This window comes from Pelobates fuscus, chromosome 3 (assembly GCF_036172605.1).
Source record: "Pelobates fuscus isolate aPelFus1 chromosome 3, aPelFus1.pri, whole genome shotgun sequence".
NCBI lineage: Eukaryota > Metazoa > Chordata > Amphibia > Anura > Pelobatidae > Pelobates > Pelobates fuscus.
The window spans coordinates 263661565-263679234 of record NC_086319.1 but is presented as its reverse complement, the minus strand read 5'-3'; the positions used below and the strand labels follow the sequence as shown (position 1 = coordinate 263679234).

General features: G+C 41.2%; 1 protein-coding gene across 4 annotated transcripts in view; it reads left to right on the top strand.

Moving 5' to 3' along the window:
- PPP3CC (protein phosphatase 3 catalytic subunit gamma) overlaps nt 1-17670 on the top strand; it is an 81553-nt gene that overhangs the window by 61259 nt on the left and 2624 nt on the right. For all 4 annotated transcript variants that reach the window (XM_063448472.1, XM_063448471.1, XM_063448470.1 and 1 more), the window contains 4 exons: nt 11523-11600; nt 11913-11994; nt 13094-13191; nt 17027-17056. In XM_063448472.1, coding sequence (XP_063304542.1) covers nt 11523-11600; nt 11913-11994; nt 13094-13191; nt 17027-17056 — 288 coding nt within the window. The remainder of the gene's footprint in view (nt 1-11522; nt 11601-11912; nt 11995-13093; nt 13192-17026; nt 17057-17670) is intronic.

The following is a 17670-nucleotide window of genomic DNA, read 5'->3' as shown; positions in this document are numbered from 1 at the left end:
CTTAAGGGATGAAAGACCAGAAGTTCTGTTTTGGACAAGTTGAGCTTAGGGAAATCGGCAGCCATCCAGTTAGAAATAGCAGAGAAGCAGTCAGAGACACAAGTCAAGAGGGGTGGGGAGAGATCTGGGTCGGACAGATAGATTTGCGTTTCATCTGCATAGAAGTGATATTGGAAGCCAAAGGACCTGATGAGTTTACCAAGGTGGAAGTATAGATCGAGAACAGTAGGGGACACCAACAGAGAGAGGTTGTGATGAAGAGGCAGAGCCAGAGAAAGAAACTCTAAAAGAGTGCTTGGTGAGGTTGGAGGAGCACCAGAAGAGAGCAGTATATCGTAGACCGAGATTATGAAGGATGAGAAGAAGCTGTTGATGATCAACAGTATCAAAAGCAGCGGAAAGGTCCAGGAGAATTAGGATTGAGTAGTGACCATGAGATTTTGCAGCAAACTGCCTCATACATACAGATCAGATATGTGCACACTGCCTCATACATACAGATACAAAATGTGCACACTGCCTCATAAATATAGTTACGATATGTGCACACTTCCTCATACATACAGATACAAAATGTGCACACTGCCTCATATATACAGATACAAAATGTGCACACTGCCTCATACATACAGATACAAAATGTGCACACTGCCTCATACATACAGATACAAAATGTGCACACTGCCTCATACATACAGATACAAAATGTGCACACTGCCTCATACATACAGATACAAAATGTGCACACTGCCTCATACACACAGATACAAAATGTGCACACTGCCTCATACACACAGATACGAAATGTGCACACTGCCTCATACACACAGATACGAAATGTGCACACTGCCTCATACACACAGATACGAAATGTGCACACTGCCTCATACACACAGATACGAAATGTGCACACTGCCTCATACACACAGATACGAAATGTGCACACTGCCTCATACACACAGATACGAAATGTGCACACTGCCTCATACACACAGATACGAAATGTGCACACTGCCTCATACACACAGATACGAAATGTGCACACTGCCTCATACACACAGATACGAAATGTGCACACTGCCTCATACACACAGATACGAAATGTGCACACTGCCTCATACACACAGATACGAAATGTGCACACTGCCTCATACACACAGATACGAAATGTGCACACTGCCTCATACACACAGATACGAAATGTGCACACTGCCTCATACACACAGATACGAAATGTGCACACTGCCTCATACACACAGATACGAAATGTGCACACTGCCTCATACACACAGATACGAAATGTGCACACTGCCTCATACACACAGATACGAAATGTGCACACTGCCTCATACACACAGATACGAAATGTGCACACTGCCTCATACACACAGATACGAAATGTGCACACTGCCTCATACACACAGATACGAAATGTGCACACTGCCTCATACACACAGATACGAAATGTGCACACTGCCTCATACACACAGATACGAAATGTGCACACTGCCTCATACACACAGATACGAAATGTGCACACTGCCTCATACACACAGATACGAAATGTGCACACTGCCTCATACACACAGATACGAAATGTGCACACTGCCTCATACACACAGATACGAAATGTGCACACTGCCTCATACACACAGATACGAAATGTGCACACTGCCTCATACACACAGATACGAAATGTGCACACTGCCTCATACACACAGATACGAAATGTGCACACTGCCTCATACACACAGATACGAAATGTGCACACTGCCTCATACACACAGATACGAAATGTGCACACTGCCTCATACACACAGATACGAAATGTGCACACTGCCTCATACACACAGATACGAAATGTGCACACTGCCTCATACACACAGATACGAAATGTGCACACTGCCTCATACACACAGATACGAAATGTGCACACTGCCTCATACACACAGATACGAAATGTGCACACTGCCTCATACACACAGATACGAAATGTGCACACTGCCTCATACACACAGATACGAAATGTGCACACTGCCTCATACACACAGATACGAAATGTGCACACTGCCTCATACACACAGATACGAAATGTGCACACTGCCTCATACACACAGATACGAAATGTGCACACTGCCTCATACACACAGATACGAAATGTGCACACTGCCTCATACACACAGATACGAAATGTGCACACTGCCTCATACACACAGATACGAAATGTGCACACTGCCTCATACACACAGATACGAAATGTGCACACTGCCTCATACACACAGATACGAAATGTGCACACTGCCTCATACACACAGATACGAAATGTGCACACTGCCTCATACACACAGATACGAAATGTGCACACTGCCTCATACACACAGATACGAAATGTGCACACTGCCTCATACACACAGATACGAAATGTGCACACTGCCTCATACACACAGATACGAAATGTGCACACTGCCTCATACACACAGATACGAAATGTGCACACTGCCTCATACACACAGATACGAAATGTGCACACTGCCTCATACACACAGATACGAAATGTGCACACTGCCTCATACACACAGATACGAAATGTGCACACTGCCTCATACACACAGATACGAAATGTGCACACTGCCTCATACACACAGATACGAAATGTGCACACTGCCTCATACACACAGATACGAAATGTGCACACTGCCTCATACACACAGATACGAAATGTGCACACTGCCTCATACACACAGATACGAAATGTGCACACTGCCTCATACACACAGTTGCGAAATGTGCACACTGCCTCATACACACAGTTGCGAAATGTGCACATGGCCCTATACACACAGTTGCGAAATGTGCACATGGCCCTATACACACAGTTGCGAAATGTGCACATGGCCCTATACACACAGTTGCGAAATGTGCACATGGCCCTATACACACAGTTGCGAAATGTGCACATGGCCCTATACAGTTACGATATGTGCACACTGCCTCATACACACTGCCTCCTGCACACAGTACCATCAGATAAACACTGTCTTGAAAAAAACAGACATTAGCTTCTACCTAGAGAAGCTAATGCCAACAGTCAAGCATGGTGGCAGTGATATTATGGATTGGAGATACTCTGTTGCATATCTCTAGGCCATTAATCATCTAGTACATGGGTTGTCAACCTGGTCCCTAGTTTCAGGATTCCAGGTGGGTGGTAGGGGGTTCTGCGGCACAACAAGCTGAATCCTCCTTCCATCGAGAGAGTGGGCGAGCGCGAGTGCACAAACGCACATGAAAGCACGAAGGCGTGCAAACTTGTGCGAAAACGAGAGAAACGCGAGAACATGCTAACACGAGCGAGTGTAACACGTGGGAAGAGGAAGGGGAGGAGTGGGAGCTGATGCACGATAGCAGGGACAGGCAGAAGCAGGTTGAAGTGGAGCAGAGCACTTGTAAAATAGGAGAAAGAAAGGTTATAGGCAGGACAAGGAGAGACTTGTTGGCTAATAATAATAAGTGGGCTAACTAGCTCAGCCTTGCTTTTGGACATTGCCATAAGGAAGGTAAAAGAAAATCATTAAAAAAGATCCAAAAATTGTTTCAAAAGGGAAGAAATATAGAAAAAAATGGGATAAAATAAAGGAGGAGAGGAAGCAGTGTTTAGAGTGGCTCATGTTTTGGCAAGTTAAGTTTTGTTATCTTATAAAATGAAAGAAAGAAGGAAAATAAGTGAAGGAGAAGGAGAGAATAAAGAGAAAGGGAAAGAGACCCCTGACAAATTGATATAATATAAGGAAGGTAAAGAAGAAGAAGGCAGGAAAAGTAGCAACAAAAAAAAGGGGGAGAGGGGGCGTGGCCGACTGAGAGACTGAGCGGACGTCTCTGTGCGAGGCTCCGTGCAAAACAAGCAGAAATTAGACTTTGGCCGAAAAAAAACAGAGACTTACCTGATCGAAACCCTCACCCCCACTTCAGGACACAATGGGGCGAAAAAATAGAAAAATTCAGCGCCCAGAGACACATCGCCTACCAGACATCCGACTCTCCTTTGAAAGGCCCGTGCCGCGGCCGATATCCAAGATGGCGCCGGAAGCCAGCACAGAACAGGAGATGTCGGATGACTCCCCAGAGGAGGACGAACCCCTTACACCGCAATCGGGCAGGGAATCCGAATCATCCGAACCAGACGAGGACTCAGCCCCTGCAACAAAAGGGGACATTAAAAAGCTCCTACTGGACCTCAGAAAGGTATGGAAGGAAGACCTACAAGAGGTCCAGGCAGAGGTGGTGATAGTCCACAACAAGGTCAGAGCTATAGAGGCAAAAGAAGCAAAAAGAGACAGCCAAATGCAGGAGGCTAGAACGCAGATGGAGGGACTGACATCGCAAGTGCAGAAGCTGAACCGCACGGTAACAATGCTGGAAACGCGCCATAGACGTAGAAACATACGTCTCAGGGGAATCCCAGAGATGATTGACACAGAGAAGCTGCTGCAATATACACAGAGCCTCATAGACACACTAGGAATCAGGGGAGGGACTGCCCCGCCACTGATCACCTCGGTGTTCAGGGTCCGAAAGTCCCCAGCAGCACCTGAGGGCTCCGCCAGAGATGTGATAGCGGTAACACGTGATGTTGCTGTCAAGAATGCGATCATGACCTACTCTAGAACGCAGGGGAACATAACCTTTGAAGGCAATACAGTGGCTGTATACGGCGACATCCCGTTCCCTGTGCTCATGGAAAAACGCAAATTAGCACCGGTGGCAAAGAAACTAAGAGACTGCTCTATAAAATACCGCTGGGGAGTGGAGGGATCCCTGGAAGTGACAACTGGGGACAAAGCCCATACGCTGACATCAGCAGACGACCCCGAGGAGCTATTTAAGCACCTGGACATGCGCCCACAAACTCTGACAGACGCATCCTCCGAACAGCACCGAATCGGAAGAAAAGAGACCGGCACCAACACAGCTCCGAGGCGGGCCAGACCACTAGGGGGAACTACCTCTTGGCGCTGAGTCAGAGACTTCACCTCATACCCCCATCCCCAGGCAGTGACCCATCCAATCAAATCCAGGAGCCCAGAGCCCATTATGAACCGAGACCTAGCTCACAATAGACAGTAATCCAATTAAAAATTGTGAAACATCAGGGACCAACGATTACAGGCAGACCATCGCTGTTAATCGTGGTATATAAGCCGCAAAAGTTATGCCTGCTTTACTCATGTTAAATATACATAAAATGAAAAGTTATGTTTTATTCACGATAACTCAATAAAATATAAATTGAAAGAAAAAAAAAAAAAAGGGGGGGAGAACTTCTTTTTATGGTGACACGTAATAAAATTTGGCACCTAATACAGTGTTGTTTTGGTTGTTTGTAATAAAAGGGAAAAGGGGGAGGTGGGGGGAAGCACTGTGTGTGATCAAAATGTGGTAAGAGTAAAAGTAGTTGTTAAATTGTGCAACAAATTTAGAACCCACGTCTGGGGAAAAAATAAATATGCTCGTGGCCATTTACCAGGGTATCTGAAGACACTTGCGCTAAAAAGTTTGAGTTACTGCAGCACTGGTGGGCGGTAAGGAAATTTTACCATCAAGAAAGATGCATTAGTGGGCGGTAGGTATAAAAAGGTTGACTACCCCTGATCTAGTTCATTACAGCATATTAGACTGCTTGAATCCCTCTGTTCTTCACTGACAATTAGTATTTTGTTTGCTTTCTATATTTGCACATGAGAGCAGACTTGTCTGCTCCTTCTAAACACTGTAACCACTGTGTACCATAAAGTATACATATGTGCTTGGTTCTACTAGAATCAATAAAGTAACACTCTTGCTTTCAGTAAGTATCAACATGCAGTATGTTGATCTTTATAGCAGAGTAGCTATATAATAATAGATAACAGACGATTTCATAAGAATTCAAGTTTGGCACAATGTTGTAAAACTGTGTCATCACAAGTCCAGTTTTAGTCCAGGTTTCAAAAGTATTCTGCTGGTATAGAACTGGGTAATATCTAAATCCTGGGCCAGTGATGACTGGAATTACTTCACTAAAGGATTTCAATCACCTTGAATAATTAAACAACCATAATAAATTCAAATTATCCATATGCTACAGGAAAAATATGAAAAGAGACAACTTAATAGTGAACCTAGAACTATCATAAAAATATTCTTACGTGTGCCCATATGTTTTGTAGAACTCTAATCCCATGTTGTCTCTTTACATAGATCTGTTAATACCTTTCATATCTGTGTGTGACCAAGCCTCTCAATTGCAACACATTTTATTTTTGAGGAACTAAAGAGATACGATAATGTCTCTCTTTAGAGAAGGACTAAAGTAGTAAAAATATAATGTGACCTAAAACATTTTATTTGTAGTCTCAACAGTTTGGGTTACTATGCTGTGTAACACTAAATCAATCAAAGTGCATGCAAGTACAAAATCATTGTCCTTCCCAGATATTAACTTATTTCACCTTTCACAGAGAGACACAATGAATTCAACATGCAAAAGCAAATTTTACCCAAAATGTTGCCGTTAATTTTCTAGAATTTCAATTTTAATCTGACATTTGCAGTTTCCTGTACATTTCCCTTTTTTGTGTGAAGTTCACTGAAACTTGAATAGTCACGGATAGTGGACCTCGAACATGTTTATTTTGAAAACCATGAAAAAATGGGAATTGGGGGCACACCCAGAACATGCATTTCTAAGGCGTAGGACCCATCGATATTGGGGTCCTGTAACATAGTGGTGGGCTTAACCCTATATGGTGAAACCGAATCCCCATATTTGCTAAGATAGGTGATTTTAAGTAGCCTTGTTTAATGTAAAACTGTGTTTTTGTTTGTGTGTGTGCGCTATTCCTTTAACTGTATTCTCTAAACCTGGGGTAGGCAACCTTCGGCACTCCAGATTTTCAGGACTACATCTCCCATAATGCTCTTACAGTCGTAATACTGACAGTATCATGGAAGGTGTAGTCCAAAACATCTAGAGTGTACAAGTTTATTTATCATACTGAGAAAAGGCATTGACAAGATATTTTCAAAGGTTTGGGCTAATCAGCCAACAAGACCCCCGCTCCATTTTCCATTTCAGCCCACACTAAAATCTGCAGTTCCCAGTTTAGTGAATAACTCTGCAAATAGTTTCTGGAATCCTCTTACTCTGAAACACAGGTCTACTTTCTTAGCATTAAATATGTTCATTCTTTTCTTTTACCAGACTGGGTCTGGTAAATGAGTAGTTTACTTTAAACCAGAGACTGAGAATTGTAAGAATATTTGCTGGTTCTCGTTATTCAATGACCACAAGTAAAGGAACATCACAATGTAGAAATGAGGAACTGTTTACCATATCTGTATCTTGTTTCCTACCTAGATATTTTGCCTTTATATCTATAGATATTTTGCTTTTATATCTATATTCAGCAGTTCTAAGCATGATGCTCTTGTATTCAGATTAAAGTAGCTCTGTCACTTGACAGCTTCTTAAGCTAAATCTGTTTAAAAACAATGTTCAAACATAATTATTTTATTAATTTATTTTAATTGCCATGTGATCAGATGTTTAAGACACAGATGATTTATTTTTGAAATACAATTTAAATGGAGTGCTAAGTTAAACATGTATGCATCAATATAGCCATAACAAAGTTTAAATGATGATAAATGTGGTGCTGAATGTACTTTTTAAAGGGATACTCCAAACTCCTAAAGCACTTTAGCTTGTTCAAGTGCTTTTTGTGTAAAAAGTGTGTCCTCTTTTTGTAAAATGAAAAAAAAAGTGCAAATTTCATTAGAAATATACTTTTTTGTTGTTTTAAATTTATTTAAATAAATTGACATTTTTACACTCCATGGCTATCAATCAAAAAGAGAAATCAAGAGGCAGCAATCGTTCAGAGCCCCTGCCTTGCACATACGTCTCATTGAGCTGCCTTGGGAAGTCTGTGTGGACAGCCACAGAGCCTATGCTGGGGAAGAATGGAATGGCATGCAAAGGTTTCAGACGAGAAGATTTAGCAAGATGCTTTTATATATACCCCCATTGGAAATAAACGCATAATTAAATGCATGTTGTCATTGGGGATATACTAAACAGTGGAGTACATTTTCTTGTGCATGTACAGATATAAAAAATAGCATTAGAATGCATTAATAGATCTAGTTAATAACACAAAAAGCCATCGGCTATAGACCCTCCAAGAGTTTTTGAGTTGTGCACAAAGGGGGGTTGTCCCTTCAAGGCCCTCAAACCAGGTATGCGATAAAACGGACAGCCCGGGAGTTTGGTAGTCCGTAGTCAGCTTGGACTTCCACCATGGTTCCTTTGGACATTTAAGTACATAAGCTTTCATCTGAGCAGGACCACGAATAGATCACTGGACATCAGGTGAGTTCTAGAGTAGGCCCTCCCTCGTACAGTCAACATGGGGCGGCTTCTGGCTGCGACTTAACTGTAACCAGAAATCCTAAAATAACTTGTCCAGCCAAGCCAAACTGATATCTGGCAAGCCTCTGGTAGTGGACGAGTATGTGTTGTCTGCCATCTTAGATAGATCTGTGCTCCAGGCCGCGTGTTGCTTAGACATTGATAGGGTCTCGGTTCTTCCAGTGGTAAATAGAGAAAGTCAATAACCCTCACTGCCAGGGAGAGAAACTGAGTCCTGTATTGCGTGCTCTAATCCCATAAGTAGTACTGATGGGGAGATTGGACGCTGCTCACACTTCCACGCTGTAAAGTAGACCTCTGTTTAACTGGCGTGAGCAGAAATGCCTCAAAGAGTTAGCTTGCTAGTGTTCAAGTTGTCATGAGCTGTTTTCTCGATCAAATAGCCACAATAAGGACACTATAAGGAGTTTTCTTTCAGGGGTCACTCAAGATGCGACCGATCAGTATGACAGTCAGGCCCCATCCCTAATATTGACTTCAATTTAATATTTTTGAATAAGCTTTTCAAATGATTTCAGCCAGATCCAGCAATATATACAGATATAAATGTTTGGTATAAAATGACTCACAAATTCCCTGTGAAACATTCTCATTACCTGCTTATGCCTATACTAAGAAGTATATTATTCCCTCCGGGCATGGTGCCCAATGATGAGAAAAACAATCTTGATAGATTTTCTTCACTTTGTTCCATAAAAATCAATTGTTTAATTTTTCAGAACTACACCATGAAGTTCCATATACCACTTTAGAGGTTTTTTTTTTTACATGTCGAAATCCACAGTTTTCTTTATATATATTTTTAAATTGTAATATTTTTGCTAAATTTATAATTGGTGCACATTTCCAACCTTCAGTCGCAGGCCAGTAGCAGGGTATGGACAGTCTGTCTGCCACAAAGGCCATGCCAGCTAGGCAGGATGTAGGGTGGAGTAGTAGTGCTTCTGGAGCCGTGCTGAGGTAGCTATATGCAGTAAAGAGATGGGGATCGGCAGGCATTTCGGGCGGCCCGCTAATAATCATGCACGTAGTCCAGCCTTGATCAGCAAGCAGCCTGAGAGCCCTCGGAGACACACTGTTGGGCAGACGACCTCCCACCGGGAAGTTGGCTTATATTGCCCATAATTGCACGCAGAGGGCGTCAGGAGCCCCGAGAGAGATCCACCTCTCCACGGAGTGCCTGGAGACAGAACTGGCACAGCCACCATGATAGCTGCCAGCAGGGCCCAAGGGTGAGGGGTTCATTATGTTGCAGCTAGGCAGTAGGCCTCGGACACAGAGCTTGTACTTTACCCTTATAGGGGTCAAAACACAGATTTCTGGGCAAGCACCTCTTATTGCTTTTAACTCCTGCGTCCTGTTGTCAGGTGAGGAGTCAACAGCTTTTTTTGGAGCCGGATTGTTTGAAAATCGCAGGAGCGATTAATCAATTGAATAGCATTTCCAAAAGTATTAATCTTCTAGGCCAGTGGTTCCTAACCCAGTCCTCAAGTATCCCCTACCAGTCCAGGATTTAGGAATTACCCAGTTGTGTCTTTAACCCCTTAAGGACACGTGAAATGTGTGACATGTCATGATTCTCTTTTATTCCAGAAGTTTGGTCCTTAAGGGGTTAAACACAACAGGATGATTCCTAAATCCTTGACTGTTGGAGGGTACTTGGGAACTTGGTTGGGAACCCCTGTTCTAGGCCATTATTTTCATTAGAAGGCAGACATTGCTGTTGATGCAACAAAACTGTTTGCTGGTGTTTTGGAGGCTGATATTCTGGAGATAGTGAAACACTATGTCACATGAAATACACTGGCTTGTTTGATTTGTCATCTATAAATGGGAGTAAATGGATTTTACACCATGCCTACATGGTCACAAGAAATGCTACTGATAATCAGATTACAACGTGCCTTCATCATTTGTTTACTGCACTGGGCATTTGCCTACATTTCAACAACATTTTGAATCAAGATTATGCCAGTTATTTGTCAGACTGTGATCCATCCTGATGTAAATTTGTGTTCAGTAGAATACATTTACAAATAACAAAGATATGCCTTCACTTCAAAGCAACTACAAACAATGCTAGTTAATTGCTTTCAGCATTGCATAATGTCATCCATATTACTTGAGAATGATGAGCTGGTAATCAAAAATCAATCAAATAGCAGGATTGTTTTGTATACAAATTATTAGCTACATTTAAAAATTAAGAAATACAACAAAGCAGGTGTTGCAACTCAAGAGCATCCTGAAAATCCTTACTTTAACATAATAACCAATATCCCCCTTTCTGCTTCAGAGATTTAGTACATACTTTTAATAAATGTTGCTTATGTAGATTGTGGATAGTATCTACAATAAATAGTTAACACTGGCTAAACTGAATTCAATAGCTTATATGTTGTATTAATCATCTCTCCAGTGTTTAAAATAAATTCACCTCTTTTCATTGCTAGCTAAAATTACAGGAATGTTTACACTTAAAAAAAGTACTAATATAGAAAACATAAATGTGGAACTTGCCATTTTCTCTCTTAATGCTGCATGAAGTATCCAGTTTATAGAAGCTGAAAATTTTTGGCCTAACAATATTAAATAGTACCAAATAACTGGCCTATGAAATGCAGTCTAAAGCAATAGTCAGTGTAATGGGAAGATAGACACAAAGCAGCAGCTGCATTCCATAATTTGCAGGCTGCTTCAACAAAAGTTAATTTTATGTTTATAATGCAGAATGTGCTAGTGACACAATAGATCCAACACTTCCTGAAAAAAATTGTATTGCAGTGATCTACTATAATGGCATTTTTATTTTTTTTAGTTCCTTACATTTTACAGCTATATACCATTTCTCTCTTTTTCTAGCATTTTGAATTACTTTGCATGTTTAAAAGTGCTGTAAACACAGTACATATAATTTCGTAAATTTGACATGGGATTTGTGAATCCGTTGTGTATGAACTTTTGATTTCCGTTTTGTTTTATTCTATATTGGTGCAGGTTTTATCAGTGTTTAAGTTGTATTGATTGATCCATTTCTGATCTTTGTACTCAGTTACCGAGATGCTGGTGAACATTCTAAGCATCTGCTCAGATGACGAGCTTATCTCTGATGGGGAAGACCCCTTGGAAAGTAAGTCATATTCACTCTAATGCAATTCAGTGCCATTTTTCATTAGAAATAAATTAATATTCCATGCCTTTTGTGGTTTCGCTGCCCTGTTTTTCTCTGTACGATGTATAGCACCCACTTTCCATCTTTGATGTCTTTTTAGTTTGTTTATTTCTTCACCTTCTCATGTGTCAACACGTCATTTGTTCTTCTTTTGTCTACTTTGTAGATCTATTCACAGATATGAAGGCAGGGAGAGGGATATTTTGCTTTATAAGGGTCCAGGAATAAGTTTCTAGTTGTCCATTCATATTTAATAATTCACCCCTCCAGGTGGTGCTTCTGTGCGTAAGGAGATTATTAGAAACAAGATCAGAGCAATTGGGAAGATGGCACGTGTTTTCTCTGTACTCAGGTAATGTCTCGTTCACTCTTCCAATGTCTATGAAGGACTTTATAATGGTTTTCCATTTTAGAGTATATAAGCATTAAAGTGATTCTCATGTCAGGGTTTATTCCCTCTACACCAACACCATTGAATGGAAGTAATCCAGTTTTGGTGAGTCAAACTTATTTTAAGTTCAATTTAATAGCATAATGTAAGGTGAAGTAGGGACTATTGTCTTAGTATTGTTGCCAGGAATAAGAAAACTTTGGGTGAAGTATTAAACCACTTACTCTACTAAATTTATTTATTATATATATATTCATCTTAAATGAAGAAAGAAGTAAAAATATATAAAAACTGTGGGTTTCGAACTCTGGGCACACCCACACATCAAGTGTGTGTGTGTGTGTGTGTGTGTATATATATATATATATATATATATATATATATATATATATATATATATATATATATATATATATATATATATATATATATATATATATATATATATATATATATATATATAATATAAAAATAAAACTGGATGTAACACCTATTTGAAAAATAGGGATATACAAACATGTCCACATTAGGTTTAGCCAATCACTGCATCAAAATACTCAAATTTGGAATATCTCAACTTACTTCTCTTGATATGTGAGATCAGTTGTTTAGACTTTACAACTTACATGGAAGCTACATAGATCCAATCAAATTAAATTGCAACCAAGGCAGGTGTGGGCAAAGGGTATGTTGTAGATGTTGTAGAATTGTAACTTGCATGATGCTTAGGATTCTAAAGGCTAGTAAAACATCATAGCATTCGTAGTTCTACAACATCTGGGAATCTGCCTTTTGCCCATACTTAATCCAAAATAAAGGAGCAGGGAAGCGTAATTAAATTCACATGTTTAGTTTTGTGTTAAATTGAGAATGCCTTCTCATATAGGTGGTACATATGTAAGACAACTTTGTGTTTTGTAGCTATTGTTACTGGTGTGGTTCATTTAAATATTTACTCTTTTCCTCTTACTCTGAAACCAAGGTTCCTATGTATTACTGCTGACCATGCAATTTCTTGTTCTGTCTTTCAAACACTTCTGAGGTTCTTGTATTATTTCAGGGAAGAGAGTGAGAGTGTACTAACACTGAAAGGACTGACACCCACAGGAACACTGCCCCAAGGCGTGCTGTCAGGAGGGAGACAGACTCTACAAAGCGGTGAGTGTCAGCCAATGCCACAGCCATGTCCAGCATTGCTTGGATGGAACGAGACCTATAATTTTGGATTATTCAAGAGTTTTTCAATATTTTTGTTCATGTTTATATCATTCATTGTAGTATTCCAGAGTGGCTCTCTTTTGGATGAGACCTGATTTGGAAGTGATTGAGCTGTTAATCTGTGAAATGTGTTTGGAGAGGGGAATCTGTGTTGTGGGGTGGACTGATTAGAGAAAGAATAAATATTTCAAGTGGTCAATGGGGTTATAGGAGGAGGCAAAATCACTGTTATGTTATGTTTGGAGGAGGGAGAATGTCTTTTAAAGTAAACAAATGACTGTCAACACAAACATCGGACAGTTCATTAGTTGCCCTCGGTGAACATGTGAGATGCTATATGTCTCCACCAAAACCTATAGGACAACCGCAGATAGAGACCATATGCGATGACTATGAAAAAATATATATGCATAATATACAAAACATACCCTTCTTATTAAGATAAGCTTGGGATAAATGTATCTGATAATGCATAGTGATAGATATTACAGACAGCCTAAAATCTGTGCTTGATTAAATTATTTATTTCTGATTAGCCCTGGGCTTTCATAGTACAGTTGTGTATTGTTTTTTCCATAAAAGTACTTGTACAGCCTGGGTGAATCCCATTTTACTTGTAAGAGGGGGTATGTATAGTTATAGAGCTTGGATTTCCATCCCAACCATACACACTTTAAAATAAAGCCAAGATGGCTGGACGTGCTTAACTAGCTCCGGCACGATTGAGCAGAAAATCAGCCGTTGTTACTCTAAACCACATGGATAGCAGCTTCACACAAACTGTGGACACACTTGTACCATGTGGGAACGCACTGAACCGCGATCTGTGCCATTACGCCGTCAATTGAAGCCGTCTGGCTGTGTGGCCTAGTATGTCTTGCGGCCTGGGCTCTGGGAGAAGTGGCCGATCTCCTGGCGTAGGACTTGCTTCTTGTGCAGACTACCCTTTAGCCATGCACCCACCCCCCGAACCCCCCTTTGGACCGGTGGTTGATATCCAATCCCCACTGGGAAAACTCACCCAGCTGCAGCAGCAAGGTCCCCTGCTCGAAGGACGACCGGATGGTGTGCACCCCCTTTGGACCGGATGGCTGCCATGTTGTAACACTCTCAACACCAAGAGCCCCCTGATAACTAGGCCTGGAGAGAGTGCTTTGAATTGCGCTTTGAAAGGATCTGCCAGGAGATTTTATTTTTGTTGTGCACGAGGTAACAGAACATCTTACGATGCCACAACAGCATATGTAAGTACAGTAATATCACAGTATTTCACATAAATGGCATTGTAGTAACGGCACATTTTTTAGGTATGGATATAGACAGGTTATGCGGACTCGTCTATTAGTAGGTCACAAAAGTAGAAGAGAATCAAAACATGCAAGACGTGATGGAGAATATACTCATTAGAGGAAAGGTAAAGTACCTGAGTGTTATGGGAGTAGGAAACAGGCTAGCAACATAAACTTATTTCACAAGATCCGCATAGTAACAGTGAGTTGGATCAGAGATATCTATGCTTAGAGAGGTCGTAGTCAAGTTCTCAGTAATAGTAAGCATATTGCTGCAGTGTGCATATAAACAAAAGCTTTAGACACATCAAAACGTACAACTGATAGTATGATTGAACAAAGCAATATAGTATAACGATTAGGCACAGATATAGCATGAATGGCAATAGTGCTGCACATGTTATAGACAATAAACATGTCTTGTGAGACACTAACCCAACGATTGGGGAAAAATAATACGCAAGATAACAGTAGAGTAGTGCCATATGCGTGGCTTTTAAGGGCAGTAAACGCACTAGAACCATTGCCTATACCCAAATGCTGGATCCCCCTGTGGGTTATACTAGTTAGCTCCTGCTAGGCTGATTAACGAGTGGTGACACAGCTCACTTGTCTGCCTAAGTGGTGGGTAAATGGTTTCCCATCATGCTAGCACTAAGGTGGGTAGCTTGAGCACATAAAACTTAACATAAAAGCAGTATCAACTTTATGATTTGACTTCGCTTGTTTAAAATGTCCACCCCATGTCAGCCGGGCGAGGATTCATTTCAGCGCGCTGGGCGGCCCGTCTGTGTGTAGTGCCGCCTGCCACAATGGGTTTGATGATTCTGGGAATAGTTTTAGTCCCGTTGGGCGTCCGAGTGGAGGGGCGATGGTTGCTTCTTGGGGCATTTGCTGTCTAGGCTGGTGTCTGTCTTGGATGAGGGGGAGAGTCCCAATATGGTTGCATTAGGCTGTTAGGCCTTCTTTATCCGCCCCTCTGTGGGAGGCAGAGCGGCATGGTAGGGTAGTCCAAGGCCTTGCTGCCTCGCCTCGCCCGGGCGGTCTCCATCATGCGTGATGGGGATCACCTTGCCAAAGGAACTAGAACCTCGCGGCAAGCCTCTCCTCGGGACCAGGGTTGTTTATTTTCACAGGAGCTCAGCTGTCAGTTGTCAGGTAAGCGTTTTGCCGTTTTTTAGGGGCTAAAACAGGGCAGCTTTTCAGGAGCTACTCCTCAGTGCGTCCGCTCAGTATGGCGGTCCGGCCCCACCCCCTGCCAGGAGTTTTGAGAGCGCATCTCCAGCAGACCGCACACTATTGCTCTGCTTCACAAGCCCGATCTCTACCTGGACTGGGGGCACACATAAAGGTAACCCCCACTCATCGCCCACATACCCGACCGGTTCCCTGACCTTCGGCGAGCACTCAAGCCCCTGCTGAGAGGAGGAGGAAGATCCAAGGTCAGATCTGGGCTGTGGAGGGTGAAGCACGTGGCCACAGGGGCCAACTAACAGCTTGCAAGCCTGACATCCAGCTACTTCCAAAGTACAGCACAGCAGCAAGAGACTGCAACATACCCAGGCTATGGCCAGACTGTAACGTGTGGCCTGTACGCGGTGTGGGATAAATTCCCAGGAAAAGTGCCCCTGCTCGATCAGTTACCCCAGTGAGCAAAGTGGGGATTCCTATGTTTCAATACCTGGAACTTTTGGTGACAAGCACCCAGTGGTATTACAACCTACTGGCTAATGTATTATTATGTTTCCCATGTTTTTTTTTTTTTTAGTTTTCTCATTACTATTATCTTTTACTAATTGCTAGTTAATCTGGCCAGACATACATGTTTATTCACTAGTGGCAGGACTGACTCACTTGAACCTGCACAGTCACATACATGCCATATTCTACTGTAAGCATGTTTACTTATTTTATTTTGTTTTTAAGTCCCGCCAGTCACCTAACCTGACTACCATATTGAGAATGTCTCCTGGTGGGCACGCTAACGTACCTTAACATTTCTGCTGTCATTAGACACTAGTTTAGTTAAATAAACCGTTTGAAGAACCGTTTGACACATACTGATCCACCATGTCATTTATATTAAAAAAAAGTGCAATTCCTGATATTGTATGTCATATCATTGTGCTTTATACTGCAGTCAATCTTTTACAATGTTCGTGCAAGCCTGTATACCTAATCCTGCACTGCAAAAACAGTTAAAAAAAAAAAAAAAAAAAAAATGAGCAAAACTCAATTTTTAAAGAAAGCCGAAAAAAGAACTATCCGAAGTCTCAATAATTTCCTCTGTATGGAGAAATTTCTTGGTGGTGAGGTTTTACAGTGGTAGTTGAATTATTGAACAAAGGTGTATTTTGAGATGATGGGTTAGAATTTGTTAATTTGGACACAATGGTCAAAGTCTTGTGGTTTTGGGATGATGTTTTGGGTGATGATCTGTGCTGTAATGTTTTCTTACATTTCACATTCTTGCTTTTCTAATGCAGCCACAGAAGAAGCGGTCGAGGCTCAGGAGGGTGAGCTTATCTTGCTTACTTTCATGTGTACAATGAGTTTCATAAGTCAAGAGGAAAGCTCTTTGCTTACTCACTATAACATATTTACTGAAATTAGACATTTTAACCTTTTGTTTACGTAGATCCAATATGTACAACTTGACATTAAATTTTTCCCAAGTAATATGAGAAGTGCTTTCTTTTAGCATTAATGAATGCCCAGTGAATCTGATCTGTATCTTTGGATCCAACAGGTGCCTGGGTTTTGTAAAACCGTTTATACCTCAACCCTGACTTCATACCTTTTACCATTTCAAGAAAATATATCACACACCTCAGCCAAATAGATGGCATATTACTATACAGTCTGCTTCTTTTCTTGATTTACACACAGTGCAACAATAAACCACTAACATCAACTTCTCTTGCAAAACTAATACAAAATTACACAATTCCACTTAAACTTCAATATTGGTAATTTAGATAAAATATTTTTTTATGAAATAGGAACTTCCATAATGTATTCTTGCCGTTTACTGAGCCAACACAAGAGGGCACTAGATAATGTCTAAAACATTCCAAAAAGCTAGGCCACTGATTTTCATGACATACTTTTTGGCATATTACAGCAAATC